General features: G+C 43.6%; 1 protein-coding gene across 1 annotated transcript in view; it reads left to right on the top strand.

Annotated features, from left to right (window-relative positions):
- Nucleotides 1-3,559: 3,559 nt before the first annotated feature.
- Nucleotides 3,560-16,457, top strand: part of ERI3 (ERI1 exoribonuclease family member 3) — a 168,466-nt gene continuing 155,568 nt past the window's right edge. Inside the window, exons 1-2 of the mRNA XM_006839687.1 lie at nt 3,560-3,929; nt 5,848-5,923. Coding sequence (XP_006839750.1) covers nt 3,795-3,929; nt 5,848-5,923 — 211 coding nt within the window. The 5' untranslated portion in view covers nt 3,560-3,794. The remainder of the gene's footprint in view (nt 3,930-5,847; nt 5,924-16,457) is intronic.

Here is a 16,457-nt window from a genome sequence, read left to right as displayed (position 1 = left end):
TAAGTTTTAGCACAGAAGTTTTGACTCAGGTTCCATTTTCCAGGGAACCAAATAGCATGTAACAGAGTCAAAGGTTTGAGGGAGACAAGAAGCAAGATTAGGTGATGGTACAAGGCACCAAGTGTATATTGAGCTCTTAAAAGTTCTGCTATTTAAATGTGTTTTGAATGGTCTCTATCCTCAAAGGGCTTACAGTCTAGTGAGGTCTTGGAGGAAGGAACACATTCTGGAAAGTCAAGGGGACCATGGAAGACTCAATGGAGAATATTGGGGTTAGGCCTTCAAGAGGGGCTCCAATTCCAGATGTGTAGATTGACTTCCTTTTTGACTGTGCTGATACTCAGGCTAGAACTTGGGATGTAACAAAATTGAAGACAAGCAAAGCTACCTTGCTGTTGTTGTTGTTCGTGGTGGTGGTAGTGTGTTGTGGAGTTGGTTCCAACTCATAGCGACCCTGTATAGGGTTTCCAAGGCTGTAAATCTTTATGGGAGCAGAAAGTCTCATCTTTCTCCTATGGAACAGCTGGTAGTTTTGAACTGCTGACCTTAAGGTTAGCAGCCTGACTCATAAGCATTACACTTAAGTGCTGTCAAGTAGATTTCCAGTGACCTCATGTGACAGAACAGAGCTACCTCATAGGTCTCTGGGATCTTTTTCCCATGGAGCAATTGAATGGGCTTGAACCAGGTTTCAGTTAGCAGCTGACCACTTAACCATTGTGCTCCAGAGTTCCTTAAAAGAACCCTGTTGTTGTTAAGTGCCATCAAGTTGGTTCTCACTCGTACTGACTCTGTATAGGGTTTCTGAGGCTGTAAATCTTTCTCCCACAGAGCAGCTTGATGGACTTGAACTGTTGACCTTGTGGTTCTCAGTCCAGTGTTTATCCCATAGAGCTATAGTGCTCCCAGAGGCTACCTTAGGCCTCTTATTTTTATTTATCAAATTTATTTATTGTTTGCTAACCCTATGTCCCCTCCATAGGCTTTTTTTTGTTTTTTTTTTTAAATTAAATGTTTTTATTTTGGATTGAGTGAAAGTTTACAGGGCACATCATCAGCTTCACATTCAACCACTCATATAGCTTGTTTCATTACATTGATTATTATCCCCTCCATATATCATCAGTTTACAGTGTTTCTCTCTATCCTCTTTAGCTTTTTTTTTTTGGATGGAGTGGGACTTGCCTTTTTGGAATTTACAGTCTCGGCTTTTAGGGAAGGTTTTTACATTTGTCTGTGGATATCCAGGGCTCATGTATGACCCTCCATAGGCTTTTGAATCCCCAGCAACAGAAATACTTTCTGACACTTAACAGAGACATTGTCAATATCCATTGACTGAACAACTGGGGTTCAATGTCTAGGTGACAGCAGGAGGATAAGAAGAAAGGCCCCAGTTCCAGCTCAGAGAATCAGGGAGACTGGCAGATGTCTACCAGTCCACTTTACTACCTGTGGTTAAGTGATATCTATCACTGCTGATGTTTATTCCTTCATTTTTTTCATGAACATTTATGAATGATTGCTTTATGCCTGGCAACGTGTTGGGCATTACTGATACAGCATGAATGGTAAGAAAATAATGCCTGTACTAAAGAAGTGCAGTACCCATACTCCCAGGAAGCCCGCAAGAGAAATGACAATAAACAATTATAAAACAATGTGATAAATACTGCATATGCATAGTAGAATCACCTAACTGATTATGTGGGATTAAGGAAGACATTCCTCATTATGGGGGTTACCAGTCATTCTCAGCTCAGATGGGAAACAGTAGGTTAAGGTCATATCTCAACAAAGGTGATAAGGCCCAGAAAAAATATCATTATGTTAAGTGAAAATATGCAGGTATGCCTATTCAGGATTTAGTAACTTAAGCTTGGCTCAGAAGATGGCTCTTGGTTTACTGGGATTCTGTCAATGCAATTATTAGTTTGGCTAAGGCTGGGGTTTCCCAGCCAATAAACTGGTACTTTTAACTGCCCAGAGAGCCATAACCAATATGAAGAAATACATCTCTTACTTTTAGCAGAATTCTCTTCTTGTGCCCCACAGTTGAAACCCTGTAATTTTCTCTGGAGCAGTCCTGAACAAGTCAGTTCCCCTTTCCTTGGAAAGGCCCTTCAGAAATCTGAGCATTATCTTACTAGGTTCAAATCCTTCATCTTTCAGATCTCCCCCAAACATTGCATGACATCTCTAAGGCCTGTATCATATAGTTGCCGAGTGCTGTCAAGTCAGTTCTGACTCATAGTGACCCAATACAACAGAGTAAACCTGAACTGCCCCCAACGATTTGGTGTTGTTGTGCCTTTGAGTCGGTTTTGACTCAGTGATCCTGTACAGGGTTTCCAAGGAGTGACTGGTGGGTATGCATCCCCTATCTGGTGGTCAGCAGTTCAATGTTTATCCTACGGTGCTGCACACCAAGATTCCCCCAAAAGGTTTGGTGGTGGTGGTTATGTGCCAATGGAGTCGGTTTTGACTCATAGCAACCCTATATAGGGTTTCCAAGGCTGTAAATATTTATGGGAGTAGAAAGCTTTCCTCATCTTTCTCTCGTGGAACCGCTAGTAGTTTTGAACTGCTGACCTTGATATTAGTAACCTGAAAATTTATTAGGCTATAATTTTTTACAGGCGCAGAGGCCAGGTCTTGTCTCCTGCAGAGGTGATGATGGGTTCAAACCCCAAACCTTTTAGTTAACAGCTGAGCTCTTAACTATTGCACCACCAGGGATACTTGATCATACAGTGGTAGTGGTGGTTATGTGCAGTGGAGTCGGTCCCTACTCATAGCAACCCTTCATAGTGTTTCCGAGGCTATAAATCTTTACGGAACAGAAAACCTCATCTTTCTCCCGGGGACAGCTGGTAGTTTCCAACTGCTGACCTTGAGGTTAGCTGCCTGACTTGTTAACCACTACACTAGCGGAGCTCCTTGATCTTATAGTAGATGATGGCAATCACTTGTTGAAAGAACGAATCATGAGAAGATTTTATTATCTAAATATTATAGATCACCTTATGAGTATATTGGAGTCCTGGTGTGGCGCTGTGGGTTAATGCACTAGACTGCAAAGTCAATTTGAACCACAAGGGCGGTAGTTCAAGCTCGCCAGCTGCTCCTTGGAAATCCCATACAGGGTAGCTATGGGTCAGAACCGACTCCAGGGCACTTAACAACAACAACAAAATGAATATATTGGAAGACAAAGGGAGGTGAAGCAGCTGAATTGCTGAAGATCATAGAAACTTTTCATTTTTCAAGAAATTCCTTTCCGAGCTTAGCTGTGAACCCCACTTACCTCCTTCCGCTCCCACCCCCATTCACTCTCATTTGAGTACATGCAACCTCAAAACTACAAGTCCCACAAAGCTGGTTGCTGGGAGCCATCATCTTGACACATCCTAGTGCGCATGTCGGCGGGAGAGCGAGCATTTGGGGAGAAGAAGCCCCGCCCCTCCATAGCTCATTGGGCGAAGGAACCGGTGGCGGGCTCTGTGGTTGGCCACAGCGCCCGCCCATCTGCTGCGTCGGTTGGGGTCAGAGTGCGCGGAGGTGAGTCGGTGTGTTGTGGACTCGTGGTGCTGGCTGCCGCTGTTGAGGCGGCCGGGAACGGGCGGTGGGGAGCGGGCGGAGCTGGTCCTGCGTTGGCCTGGCCAGTGCCACAGTCGGCGCGGGCCGCGCCCGTCGCCGTAAACTCCCCTGAGCGCCTGCTGAGGCCGGGGGAGACGTCGGGGCCTGCACCTGAAGGGAGCCTGCGGCGCTGGCCCCGAGGAGGGGGCGTTGCCATGGCGACAGCCCCTCCCGCAGCTGATGGGGGGCGGGGGCGGCCCTGGGAAGGAGGGCTGGTCTCCTGGCCCCCTGCCCCTCCCATTACGCTCCCCTGGACTTGGATGGGCCAGAGTTGGGGGCAACACCCCGGGGTGGGTGATGCGGAGAGGCCCCCCCAGTTTGGGCCCTGGTTAATGCATGCGGGTTGAGGGTCGTGGCGTGCAGTTTGTGTAACTTGGGGTGCTGCCTCATGTGCTCACCCAGAATGCATGATCTACTGAGTAATGTTCTCAAGGAGAGTGAACTGGGCAGGGTTTTTTAAGACAGACTAGTGAGCTGATTAAGAAGGCCGACTTCTTACCTGAGATTACTAGGATAGAGAAAAGGATTTGACCAGAGATAGGAAATGAGCAAGGAGATCAATAGATAATAGGTCCCCTTTCTTCCTTCCCAACACACAGACCCACAAGGATTTCGTTTACCTCTTTGTAAACGTGTAGTGGTGGTGGTAAGATACGGGGCCTAATGTGGCTAGCTTTTTGCTTGTCTTTCCTACAAATGGTCCAGCAACAGGTGTTTTCTTAAAAAACAAAAAGTACATGCTTGCCTTGGGCTTGACTGTGAGTTCTTGAAAAATAATATAATGGTGCCTGGTTGATCTGGAAGATGCTGGTTGGAGGGCCCCTCATTTGGAGTTTGAATTCTGCCCTTAGGGCAGGATTTTGCTTCTGCTAGAGGTCTCTGGCCACTTCTATGGCATTTACTCTTGTCAGACATTTCATCAGTCTCCTAGCTGAAGGGCAGCTGAACATGAATCCTATTGGCTAAAGACTAGACTCTATTTGAACTACACAGTAGGTTGTGATTGGTTGAATGATTTCTGATTGTAGTTTCTACCAGAAATTGGCTTCATCAAATTCTGCTTTATTTTGACTTTATCATACACCGCATACCTTGTTTTAGTGGGTTTGTGAGTGGAGCTTAAGTATATTATACCCGAGTCCCCTATTTAAAAGCCAATTTATAAACAGGGACTTGGAGTGTGACTCCACTAATGTGTGTGTCTGTGATCTTGGTTAGAAACCCACTTGGCTGGCTTTGCTCAGAGAGGTGGAGGTGGGGGAAGGGGAACTGCCGGGAAGTGATTGATAAGGTTTCCTTTATGGATTCTGTGGTGCTTCACTGGAGCTCAGAGCACTTTGGCAACTTAAGCACTCCAAATTAAAAACTCATTAACAATTCCTGCCCAAAGATCCTGTAAATAATCGGCTAGCTAGGTCATAGAGCTTCCAACTTGGAATTTCCAAATAAAAGTTCTTGTATTCACTTTCATTTAGAAAGTGGTATAAGTGGCATTTTCGTAGAGAAGAGAATCTCAGAAAAAAGTCTTGAATGTGTAGAGTGGTAGCTAGGTCTAGATTGATTCCAATCCTAAATGTTTATGCAAAGGGCATTGCCTACAAGGTCATACCTTTGCAACATCTAGTCCTTTGGGAGATTTGTAGTTAGGTGATGAAGGGTAGGTATCCATTGATGATTTGACTTGGGGTTTAGCTGCCTTAACTATCGTAGAGTTTGAGGCAGACCTGGAAGTATCTTGGAATTGTTCCCTGCTCTGTGTAGTCATCTGCAATAGGATCTGTGAATTTGTGAGCCAACCCCTCCCCACCAACCCTGACTTCAACCACCTTTCCTGACTTCTGAATACTGTCAGCCTTTCCAGTACCATAGGCTAACTAGGAGTTAGGATTATCCTTCATGGCTATCTTTCTCAATCCAAGCTCAGATCTCATAAATGTTTAGTGTTTTTAGAAGATAAACCTCCTTAGTTAGGAAAGTATAGCACAGGAGAACATAAAAGTCATCAATTCAAAAAAACAAATACAGCACTAGTAATTTCAGAAAGGTTTGCAAGGATAATTGCCTTTCTACATAGCTAATCCAGGGTAGTTTGGATTTAGGAATTTGAGACCTGGTGTGGTCTTTACATTGTTGCAAACAATAGCCCTTTGGGGACTTGATCCTTTATGTTGAAATAGAATTGTTGCAGAAATCTGTATTTATCCACAGCATTGGGCCTTTCCAGCTGTCACAGAACATTCAGCACCCCCTGCTGCCAGTCTTGGCATCTTCGAAGTAAGGAGAGGTGAGAATCCTGTTGCATGGTCAAATTTGACTTGACTTTTTTCTTCTGAGTATTTGGGTTTTGTGGGTGGGGGCTAGGGAGCAGCTACAGATTGGACTTTTTTATTGCCTCTTCTGATAAAGCAGCATATACTCAAAGCGTGTTGAAACTCATGTAAAGACTATATAGGCATACCTCATTTAATGTACTTAGCTTTATTGTGCTTCGCATATAATTGTGTTTTTGCAAATTGAAGGTTTGTGGCAACTCTGCACTGAGCAAGTCTTATCAGTTCCATTTTTCCAACAGCATGTGCTCACTTCATGTCCCTCAGTTACATTTTGTTAATTCTCATAATATTCCAAACTTTTTCATAATGTTGTTACATACTCAAAGGACTATAGTATAGTATAAACATAACTTTTATATGCTCTGGGAAACAAACAAACAAAAAAATATTGTGTGACCTGCTTTATTTTGACCTGCAACATCTCTCTGGTATGCTTGTTACATAGTGGGAGTTGAAAGTGGGGGATAGCTCTGTTTTTATATTTTTATGACCATCTCATGAGCACCTACCTTAGGTTTAGGATAGTTGAAATAGAACCAGCACAGTCTTTTCTCCTCAGAAATACACATCTTAAGAATATAGGAAGAAACACCTTATTTTTGCTTTTGATAATGCTTTTGACCAAGGCCTTTGGAATCTTGGTGTATTTTACGTGTATGGATCACCTTTAAGTAGCTGGTAATCCCATTTGGTTATCTCATTTTGCAAGGATCAGGGGTTGTCTTGAAAGGTGAACTCTGACAACTGATATCCAGGGACTCCGAGGCCATTTGTTCAGTAAATAATCAGGAGTCCTGGTGTGGCACTGTAGGGTAAGCTAACCTCAAGGTTGGTGGGTCAAAACTACCAGCTGTTCCTTGGGAACCGTATACAGGCTCGCTATGAATCTAAACCAACTCTATGGCACTTAACAGCAACAACTTTGGAGTCCTGGTATGGCATTGTAGGATCAGCACTGCAAGGTCAATGGTTCAAACCCACCAGCTATTCTTTGGAATCCTTCTAGAGTGCGCTGTGAGTTAGAACCAACTTGAAGACACTTAACAACAGCAACAAAGGAGCCTACTAAGGACCAGCACTTTCTTGGATGCTGAAATTATAGTGGTGAACAAGACAGATAGATGCTGTTCCTGACACTAGAGAATTTATGGATTCATAGAGGAGATAGAAAAAAGAGGCAGTTGCAATACACTCTGTTGATGTTAAATACCATCAAGTCGGTTCTGACGCATAGTGGTGACCCCATATAAGGTTTCTGAGGAGTGACTGGTTGGTTTGAACTGCTGACCTTGTGCTTAGCAACTCAGTGCTTATCGTACAGCACCATGGCAGGACTCCAGTATACTCACTGAGAGTACTATAATAAGGGAGGTGTAGGGGCTTCTGAGTACTTAGAAAGGATACTAACCTAGATTTGTGGTCTCAGGGAAGCCTTTCAGAGCAGGTTGGTATTAAACAAATAACAACAGCCTCCTCACTTAGAATTAAATCTAGAGTTGGGAGATGAAATGTGATCTGAGCCTTGTTGAGTTTGAGAAACAAGTTCAGTTTGGTTGAAACAGTGTTTAGTGGGCAGGAAGCAGGAGAATATATGGCGAGGCAAGCTGGAAAGGTAAGCAGGAACCAGAGCCTTTATGAGGTTTTCAAGTTAGACTCTGTGAGGCAGCGTTGGGGTGGTGAATTAAACCAAGGGTTCTAGTTTGAAAGTAGCTATAGATAGTACATAAATGAATGAGTATGGCAAATGGTGGGCTGGATTGACTCATGGACTCTACATTTTCTGACATGGTGCTACAAGATAATGCACTAGACTGCAAGGTCGGTTTGAACCACAAGATTGGTGGAAACACTATATAGGGTCTCTATGAGTTGGAACCAACTCAGTGACACTTAACAACAACAATAGGTTGGATTGGAGGAGCCCCAGTATGATGTTTTAGGATAAGCACTGGACTATAAGTTCAGTTTGAACTAAAAGGTTGGCTAGCACACAGAGGAAGTTAGAATGAAGAGTAAGACACTGCTCTTCCTAATGGGAAAATTTCAGAGATAGCAGGAGTCACATCCAGAAACCTAGAATTTGCTTCACGATAGATCTTAGCTCCAACACCATCAAGTGATGTGAACTGAATGAGCAACTTCCTGACAGAAATTCAGCCAACGTGTGATCATTTCTCCTTGTCTGTTTGGGATGGTTTTTTAGTGTTGCCACCATTGTGGCTCTACTTGGTGAAGTGCCTCTTGAATGTTATGTATTTGTATATATTTTTTAATGTTTTATTGTGAATTATGTGATAGTTTACATGGGAGAACATTTGCTTTACATTCATTCTATCGTATATCGTTTCATTGCCATGGTTAACAATCTTCCCCTCCATGCATCATCAACCAGCCAAGTCTGCCCCCCAGTCATCAACACACAGCCCCTCTCTCTGGTTGTAGAGTCCCCAGCCACTCCTTCTCTCCACGTCATTGTCTCTGCCTCCATCTCTGGGGTCACTGCTTCTCTGGGTAGGGTCCTGCTCTCCTCTTTTCTCCCTTGATGGTCCCAGGGACCTCCACTCCTAGACTGCAAAGTAAATCACTCCCCTCCTTTTGCAACAAAACGTCTACCTTTACATTTCCAACCCTCATAGTCAGTTCTGATAATAATTATTCACTATTGTATCAGAAGACCCTATCCGCATCTCCTTTCATTAGCCCTGCCCAGACAGATTGTATACTACTCTGTGGAGATTCCACCTTTCTCCTTGCCCTCTGGATCTAGGCTCCCTCTTGAAAGCTTGTAAGCCAATCACTTCTTGCCTTTATAGGGCAGCTGATGTCCAAGTTGCCCATCCCTGTCTACTCTGTGTATGGAGGGGGTGATTTGTATTACTTTTAACCACCATTCTGGGAAGTAGGTCAGATAGTCAACATTATTGTCCCCACTGCCCTTGCAAGGAAACTGAGGCCCAGTAAGTAAGGTTAAATGTGTTGCTGGAGGTCATGCTGTGAGGTGTTGTCAGAGCTAGAACAGATTTGATTCCAGATGAAATTGTGTTAGTTTATTGCTGTGATTTCTCTTCCCTTGAGTGAGAGATGAATAGTCAACTGCAGTCTGATGCATGCCTTGTCCAGATGTGCTAGGCTTAATTTGGGCCCCACTCTTATCCACTTGGTCCTTTTGGGTTTTAATTGATGACTGCTAGGACCAGGCCTGCTTGGGAAGCAGATTCCCTTTCGATCATTGTTTTTAGCCTGTCCCCCTTTGGTGACATTGCTAGGGGAGCCTTGGGTTACGAGGGATTGCTTTGATATGTTCAAAATTGTGCCTTGTGCCCCACAGCTACAGGTAAAATCAAAAGGCAGATAATTTATGGGAGTGTCAGAGCTGGCCGCTGGCACCTCAGGAGGCCATTAGTATGCCTGTTCAGACCCTCTGTGTCCTTGCAATTGATTCCGCTTTGCATGAGCCTGATTTGGGAAGCTGTAGATCTGTGGGTAGTGATTGGATGTGACAGTCCAAACACCGGTCCCTAAATTAATCCTTTTAATAGTATTCTGGCACCAAAGTAATTCTCTCTCTCTCTAAACTGGGGAGGACAGAGTGGTGTGAGCTAAGAGGAAGGAGAGAGAGAAAGAGAAAGAAGGGGGAAAGAAAAGAAGCTTTGCTTGGTATTTAGGGCTCTGTTCTGTTCTGATTCCGAAGCACTTTGCATCATGACTTTGGGCATGCTAATTCATTCAGCAAACACTTGCTCACATTTACCTTGTGCCTGGCTCTGTGCTGGGTGCTGGGAACACAGAGATGAATAAAACATGGCTCTCACCCTTATGGATCTGCCTTCAGTTCAGTGTTTCTCACAGACTTTTAAAACTCATGCACCATTTAGATAAAAAGGCAAATCTTATGCTCTTCTTTAATGTTATTTGAAATTTCAAAGTACATTAAAAGGTCTGACAAAAAACAAAAACAAAAAACAAGTCTAAGAAATTATGATGTCAAATACTCTTCTTTATACATACTTACATATACCTGCTACCTTCCATTCTCCCTCTGCTCTCTGAAAATTACTGGTAGTAGGAGACACAGATAACTACAATTTTACAGTCAGGTGAGAGAAAAGTTATGAAATAGGAATAAATTGTGCTACTGGAGCACATTTAAGCAATTAGCTTTATGAGGGGGTGCCAGAAAAAGCTACTAGAAAGAGGAGATCTGAGCTGGAGTTTGAAAAAGGAGCAGTAATTTGGTAAAAATAGTGGAAGTAGCGTTTGCCAAGACCCCAATTTGTAAAGGGAAACCTCACCTTTGGAGACCTGAGCAAGAGCTGGCTGTAACTCTTGCACTCCAGTTTCTCCATTCTATAAAATGGGAATTGTATTTGACAAGGAACTTTGAGTTCCTTGTGCTACAGTTGTGTTAATCCAGGGCACCCTTCCCTCTTGCTCCTTTTTGTGCTTTGGGTATGATGTTTCCATCTTTTTATAAAATGATATTTATGAAAAATTTGGTTGATTTGAACAAACCTAATTATTGCTTACGGTTGAGTTATATTTGAAGTCACGCTACAGAAAAACTGAAGTTGCTTGTGTTGTTAGCCAACGTGGGGAGGCTTGGGAGAGGAGAGCAGGGCTTGTGGATCTTCAGAAAACGAGTTTCATTTTCTCTTTCTCATTATTTAAAACAAGAACTTTCATTTATTGAGTCCTTATGATGTACTAGATACTGTACAAAGTATTTTGTAGGTATCTTACAATTGAATTGAGGTAGGTATTATTTGTATAGCTATGATTACAAATATTGCATGGTGGAGACAGGATTTGGACTTAGGTTTGTACCTTGCCTATTATGGTGTTCTGGATACAAGCCTTGACCCACTCTAGTGTGTGATGGAGTTGCAACTCACTTGCAGAACTTTGCAAAGGGAAGTCTTTCAGCTTTGGCCCAGGAAGAAGTTTACCTAAACAAGTGAGTATGGCTAACAGCTTCATAAACAGCAGGTGAACCACCATTTCTTCTTTGGGAAGCTTTAGATCTCTGGGTAGTGATGGGATGTGACAGTCCAAACACCGATCCCTAAATTAACCCTGGCACCAAAGCAATTCTTCTCTCTCTAAACTGGGAGGACGGGATGATATGAGCTAGGAGGAAGGAGAGAGAAACAGAAAGAAAGGGGAAAGACAAAAAGCTTTGCTTGATGTTTAGGACTCTGTTCTGTTCTGATTCCAAAACACTATGTGCTGCCTTGTTCTGGTGTGGGGCTGTGGGCTAATGAGCTAGACTGCAAAGTTGCTTCGAATCACAACGTCGGCAGTTCAAGTTTACCAGCTGTTCCTTGGAAACCTTGTATAGGATCGCTGTGTGTCGGAATTGACTTGTCGGCACTCAACAACAACAACATGTGCCACCTTAGATTTCAGAGACTGACTCATTGACGAGAAGAGCAAACTATGGCATGTGATGTTATATTCAGAATTTAGTGTCCCGAAGGCCTTCAGTGACTTTGTTGTTCTTAAGTGCCTCCGAGTCGGTACCAACTCATAGTGACCCTATATAGGGTTTCCGAGGAGCAGCTGGTGAGCCTGAACTGCCTACCTCACAGTTCAAACTGCCGTTGCAGTCCAGCACATTAACCCTCAGCACCATACCAGTGATAATTTGGGATTAACGACTGCATCTGATGTTAAGGGAGCTCTCCTTAGCCCTGTCCTAGAAGCAGTAGCAGCTATAGCTGCAGGCCAAGGCAGTAACAAATTGTGGGGGTGGGGGTGAGGGTGGGGTGTTTTGTTGGGGGTGAGGACCCAGCTTTAGAGCGTCTGCTTCCTTTCTACTTTTGGTTCATCAGGAGATCATGCTTAGTTTTGTCTTCAGTAGAGGATTCTTATCTTTCGCAGAGGCCCAAGCCCATTCCACTCTTTTGAGACTGCAGAAATCTTAGAGGATGTGAGGCCTGCTCCTTGTGTTGGACCAGTGGCCAGAGGCCCTGGCCTTGGGTTTTAGTTCTACTTGGACTTTGCCATGTGACCCTGGAGCAGGTCCTTTTCTATTTTTGGAGTTTCTGTCCCCAAGCTGGCTGGACTGTGTAACCCCTGAATTTTTCACCTCTGACAGTCTGTGATTTTCACAGAAAGTACTCTGGCAGTAAGAATGCATTCATTAGCTTGAAGATTCTGACTTTTGAAGGTGTGCGGTTTATTTCCATTTTTCCCATATTATTTTTAGCTCCGTAAGATAAAGCCTGTGATTATAGACGGTCCAGACAGGTGTTACTGTGTTCCTTGTTGCCTCTGTGAGTCAGGTGGCTGATGACTTGTGATACTGTAGGTCAGATTGGTACAGGGACTAGCCCCAGGACTAGGAGCTGAGAAAGCTACAGCTGTAGTGGTGGTAGGTGCTTCCAGTCAGCTGGACTCGGAACCTGCTTATGGTATCTTGGAGTTTCTTTGAAATGTCTCCTTCCCTGCCCAGGCTGTCTTTTAATGGAGTGGATTGAACCCAGGGACAGTATAAATGGAGGTGGGACAGAAGTAGACTACATATTTCATGATGGACTTCTCTTGTTTTCCCATCCCCCAGGCTCCCCTGGTCTGTGTGTGTGGATATTAAAGGATGGCCCCCTCCCTGTGCCCTCCCTCCCCTTGTCTGGTAATGGAAGGCTATAAAATGTCTATTTACCCAAGACACCAGAATGACTCCTCTGTGGTTCCACTAATCTGGTGATTTGGTGCTTCTTTGGTCTCTCAGGTAAATACAGATTGAGTCTTTTTATAAAGGCATATTATTTCCCTCATTAAATGTGTGTTTTGGCACATGCGTTATTTACCTGATAGACAGTAATGGCTGCAAAGGAGCCATTGCTGTCTGTTGTGTAAATACTCTGTACAGAGACCATCCTCCAGGGGCTGTGGCTCAGGCCTGTTTCTCCAAATCTGGCTGGCACTGTGGCAGTCCCTCTTTACAGTTCTCCTGTTCCTGTTTCAGGGATGATCCCTTCACTTTCCTTCTTGCCATAGGCTCCTTATGACCTTGATTTTGCTAGGAGAAGGGAAAGGATGCCTGAGAAGAAATGTGTCTAAATCTTGGTCTTTGATGAGAGATGCTTTTGTTGGCTGCTGTGGAGTCGGCCCTGACATGTGGTAGTGACCCTATGCAAACAGGATTGGACCCTTGTGATCCAGAGGGCTTTCACTGGCTGATGTTTTGGAAGTAGATCGCCAGACCTTCCTGGTTTGTCTTAGTCTGGAACAACATGGCAGACTCCACTGACAGATGGTGGGGGCTGCACTGAGGTGCACTGCTTGGGAACTGAATTCAGGTCTCCCATATGGAAAATGAAAGTTCTACCACTGAGCTACACCTGAAGAAATGCATAGACTCATAAACTGTTTCCTTTAAGTTTGTCCCTAGCCCGCTTCTCAAATCCTAACTGATGTTACAGCTGTATATTCTGAGAACTTGTGAATACAGTAAAAAGACATCAGTAGGAAAGGGAAATTCTTGAGGGTAACAAGGGCAAGTGGGGAGGCTCTGCAGTGAGTGCAGGGGTATTTCTCAAGAAGACTCTGAAGGTGGCAGGAGTGCCCATCTATTGGTGCTCTTTTATTGAAGACTTAGCGGGATAGGATGCATTTGAGTTATGGTGTTAGAGGGGAATATTGAAAGTACCATGGACTACCAAAAGAACAAATAGATCTATGTTGGATGAAGTATAGCCAGAGTGCTCCTTGAAAGCCAGGATGGCCAGAGTTTGTCTCTTATACTTTGGACATATAGTCAGGAGGGACCAGTCACTGGAGAAGAATACCATGTTTGGTAAGGTGAAGGGTCAGAGAAAAAGAAGAAGAACCCCAGCGAGATGGACTGGCCAAGTGGCAGCATCAATGGGCTTACGTGTAGCAACAACTGTGATGTTGGCCCAGAACCGGGCAGTATTTTGTTCTGTTGTGCATAGGGTTGCTATGAGTCGGTACTGACTCAATGGCACCTAACAGCAACAAACAGGATAGGGGAGGCTGGCTGCGAGTTGCTTTGAGTGCTGGCTTTAGCCTGCTTTCCTGCAAGAAGAGATCATGGAGACTGCCTTCTTTGAACAGGATGGGGAGAATGCTCCCTCACATACTATTTGTTCTCTCTTTTTTTTAACCACGTTACACATGGATGTTTTTTTTAAAATAGTCCAGTTTGCATAAAAGCTGAAAGTATAGTACAAATATTTTTTTTCCTGAACTGTTTGAGAGTGAAGTTGCCAACCTAATACACCATTACTCCTGAATACTTTATAAGGCAAGAACATTTTCCTACTTAATCACGGTGTTGTTGTTAAGTAAAGTGACTCTTTTTCCAAGGAGTGGCTGGTGAGCTTGAACCTCTCACCTTGTGGTTCACAGTCCAGTGCTTATCAAACAGCGCCACACCAAAATAACCTTTAAAATTAGCAAACAAACAGTGATATGGTATCTCCTTCTAATCCTTCAGCCCCATTCAAGTTTTACTGGTTGTCTCACTATTCTCCTTTGTAGCAGAATGATCCAGTTCTGAATCATGCTATTATACTTAGTTATTAAGTTCTGGTGTGGTGCTATAGGATCAGTAATGGACTGCTAACCACAAGGTTGACAAGCCCACCACTGCTCCTCGGAAACACCCTATACAGGGTGCTTATGAGTTGGAACCGACCCCATGGCACTTAACAACAGCAGTCTCCTTTTAGGGAGTCAAGTGATTAAGCACTCAGATACTAACCAAGAGTTGGCAGTTTGAACCCACCCATAGGAGCGGCTCCCTAGGAGAAAGACTTGGCAACCTACTCCTGCCCATAAAGATTGCAGCCTAGAAAACTCTCAGGGACAATTCTACTCTGTCCCGGGGGGGTCATGATGATTTGAAATGGACGTGATGGCATCTCACAATAGTCTCCTTTTAGATTTTCTTCAGCAGATGTCCCTGGATGCTGATAACCTTGATACTTTTGAAGATGACAGTATTGTTACTGTGTAGACTGCCCCTCAGTTAGAATTTGTCAATATTTTCCTCATGATTAGATTCAGATTATGAATCGTGGATAGGAATTATTACAGAAGTGATTCATTGTTTTTTTTCATTACATGCTATCAGGTGGTGCATGATTTTGATTTATTCTCTTATTATTGATGATGTTCATTTTGATCACATGATTAAGGCGGTGTCTGCCAAGCTTCTCCATTGTATTTTATAAGCATTTTGCAGGGAGATACTTTGAAATCTACTTTGAAAAATACTTTGAAACTACTATGTAGATATTTCTCATCAAACTATTATTTATTTATTCCTCATAAACCTTTTTGTTGTTAAGTGCCATCTAGTCAGTTCTGACACATAGCAACCTTGTATAGGGTTTCCAAGTAGTAGTTGGTGGGTTTGAATTGCTGACCTTGAAGTTAGCAGTCCAGAGCTTATCATACAACATCATCATGAACTTATGTTTTCCTTTTATTCAATGCACTATAATCCATTACAATCATTATTTATCTTGATGTTTAAATTGTTCCTTGTTTGGTCAGTGGGAGAGGAATCACTTCACACTGGCTTCTGTTCCTTTTGACATGTTCCCATCATACTTTGAGCGCTTCCTTACTTCCTGCACAAGATGTTCCAGGCTTACTTTGTAGTTTCCCTGCCACTGCTCCAGAACAAGTCATTTCTCCAAAGAGTCTGGTTCTTTTTAACGGAGAATGTTTAGAAGGCCAAATCTGGGTCCTTGGTGTGCTTTTTGCTCTTGGAGTATTATGCTGTCAGTCCCTTTGGTAGCTATAACTTGAAAATATATATACTTACATTGTTGGTAAGTGCTGTCAAGTCAATTCTGACTTACAGCGACCCTATATGAGGTCTGAGGATTAGCTGGTGGGTTTGATCCACCTACTTTGTGGTTAGCAGTCCAGTGCTTCTCCTACAGCGCCACACCAGGAGTCCATATATTCTCATATTGTTGTTGTTAAGTGCAGTTGAGTTGATTCTCACTCATAACAACACTGTATAGGGTTTCTGAGGCTGTAAATCTTAGTGGGAACAGAAAGCCTCATCTTTCTCCCATGGAGAAAGTGGCTGGTGACTGGAACTGCCAACCTTGTGGTTAGCAGTCCAGTTCTTATCCTACAGCACCACACCGAAACTCCATATACACGCATGTTGTTACGTGACGTTAAGTTGATTCTGACCTAAAGTGACTCTGTGTAGGATTTCTGAGGAGCAGCTGGTGGGTTTGAACTCTGTCGACTTTGTAATTAGCAGTCTAGTGCTTATCGTGCAGCACCACAATGTTGTTGTTGTTAGGTGCCATTGAGTCGGTACCGACCCATAATGACCTTATGCACAGCAGAACGAAACACTTGCCCGATCCTGGGCCAACCTCATTACTGTTGCCACATTTGAGTCCATCGATGTTGTCACCTGGCCAGTCTATCTCATTGGGGGGTCTTCCTCTTTTTCTCTGACCCTCCACCTTACCAAACATGATATCC

Source organism: Chrysochloris asiatica, unplaced genomic scaffold (genome assembly GCF_000296735.1).
Source record: "Chrysochloris asiatica unplaced genomic scaffold, ChrAsi1.0 scaffold00026, whole genome shotgun sequence".
NCBI lineage: Eukaryota > Metazoa > Chordata > Mammalia > Afrosoricida > Chrysochloridae > Chrysochloris > Chrysochloris asiatica.
This window is presented reverse-complemented; position numbering and strand designations above follow the sequence as displayed.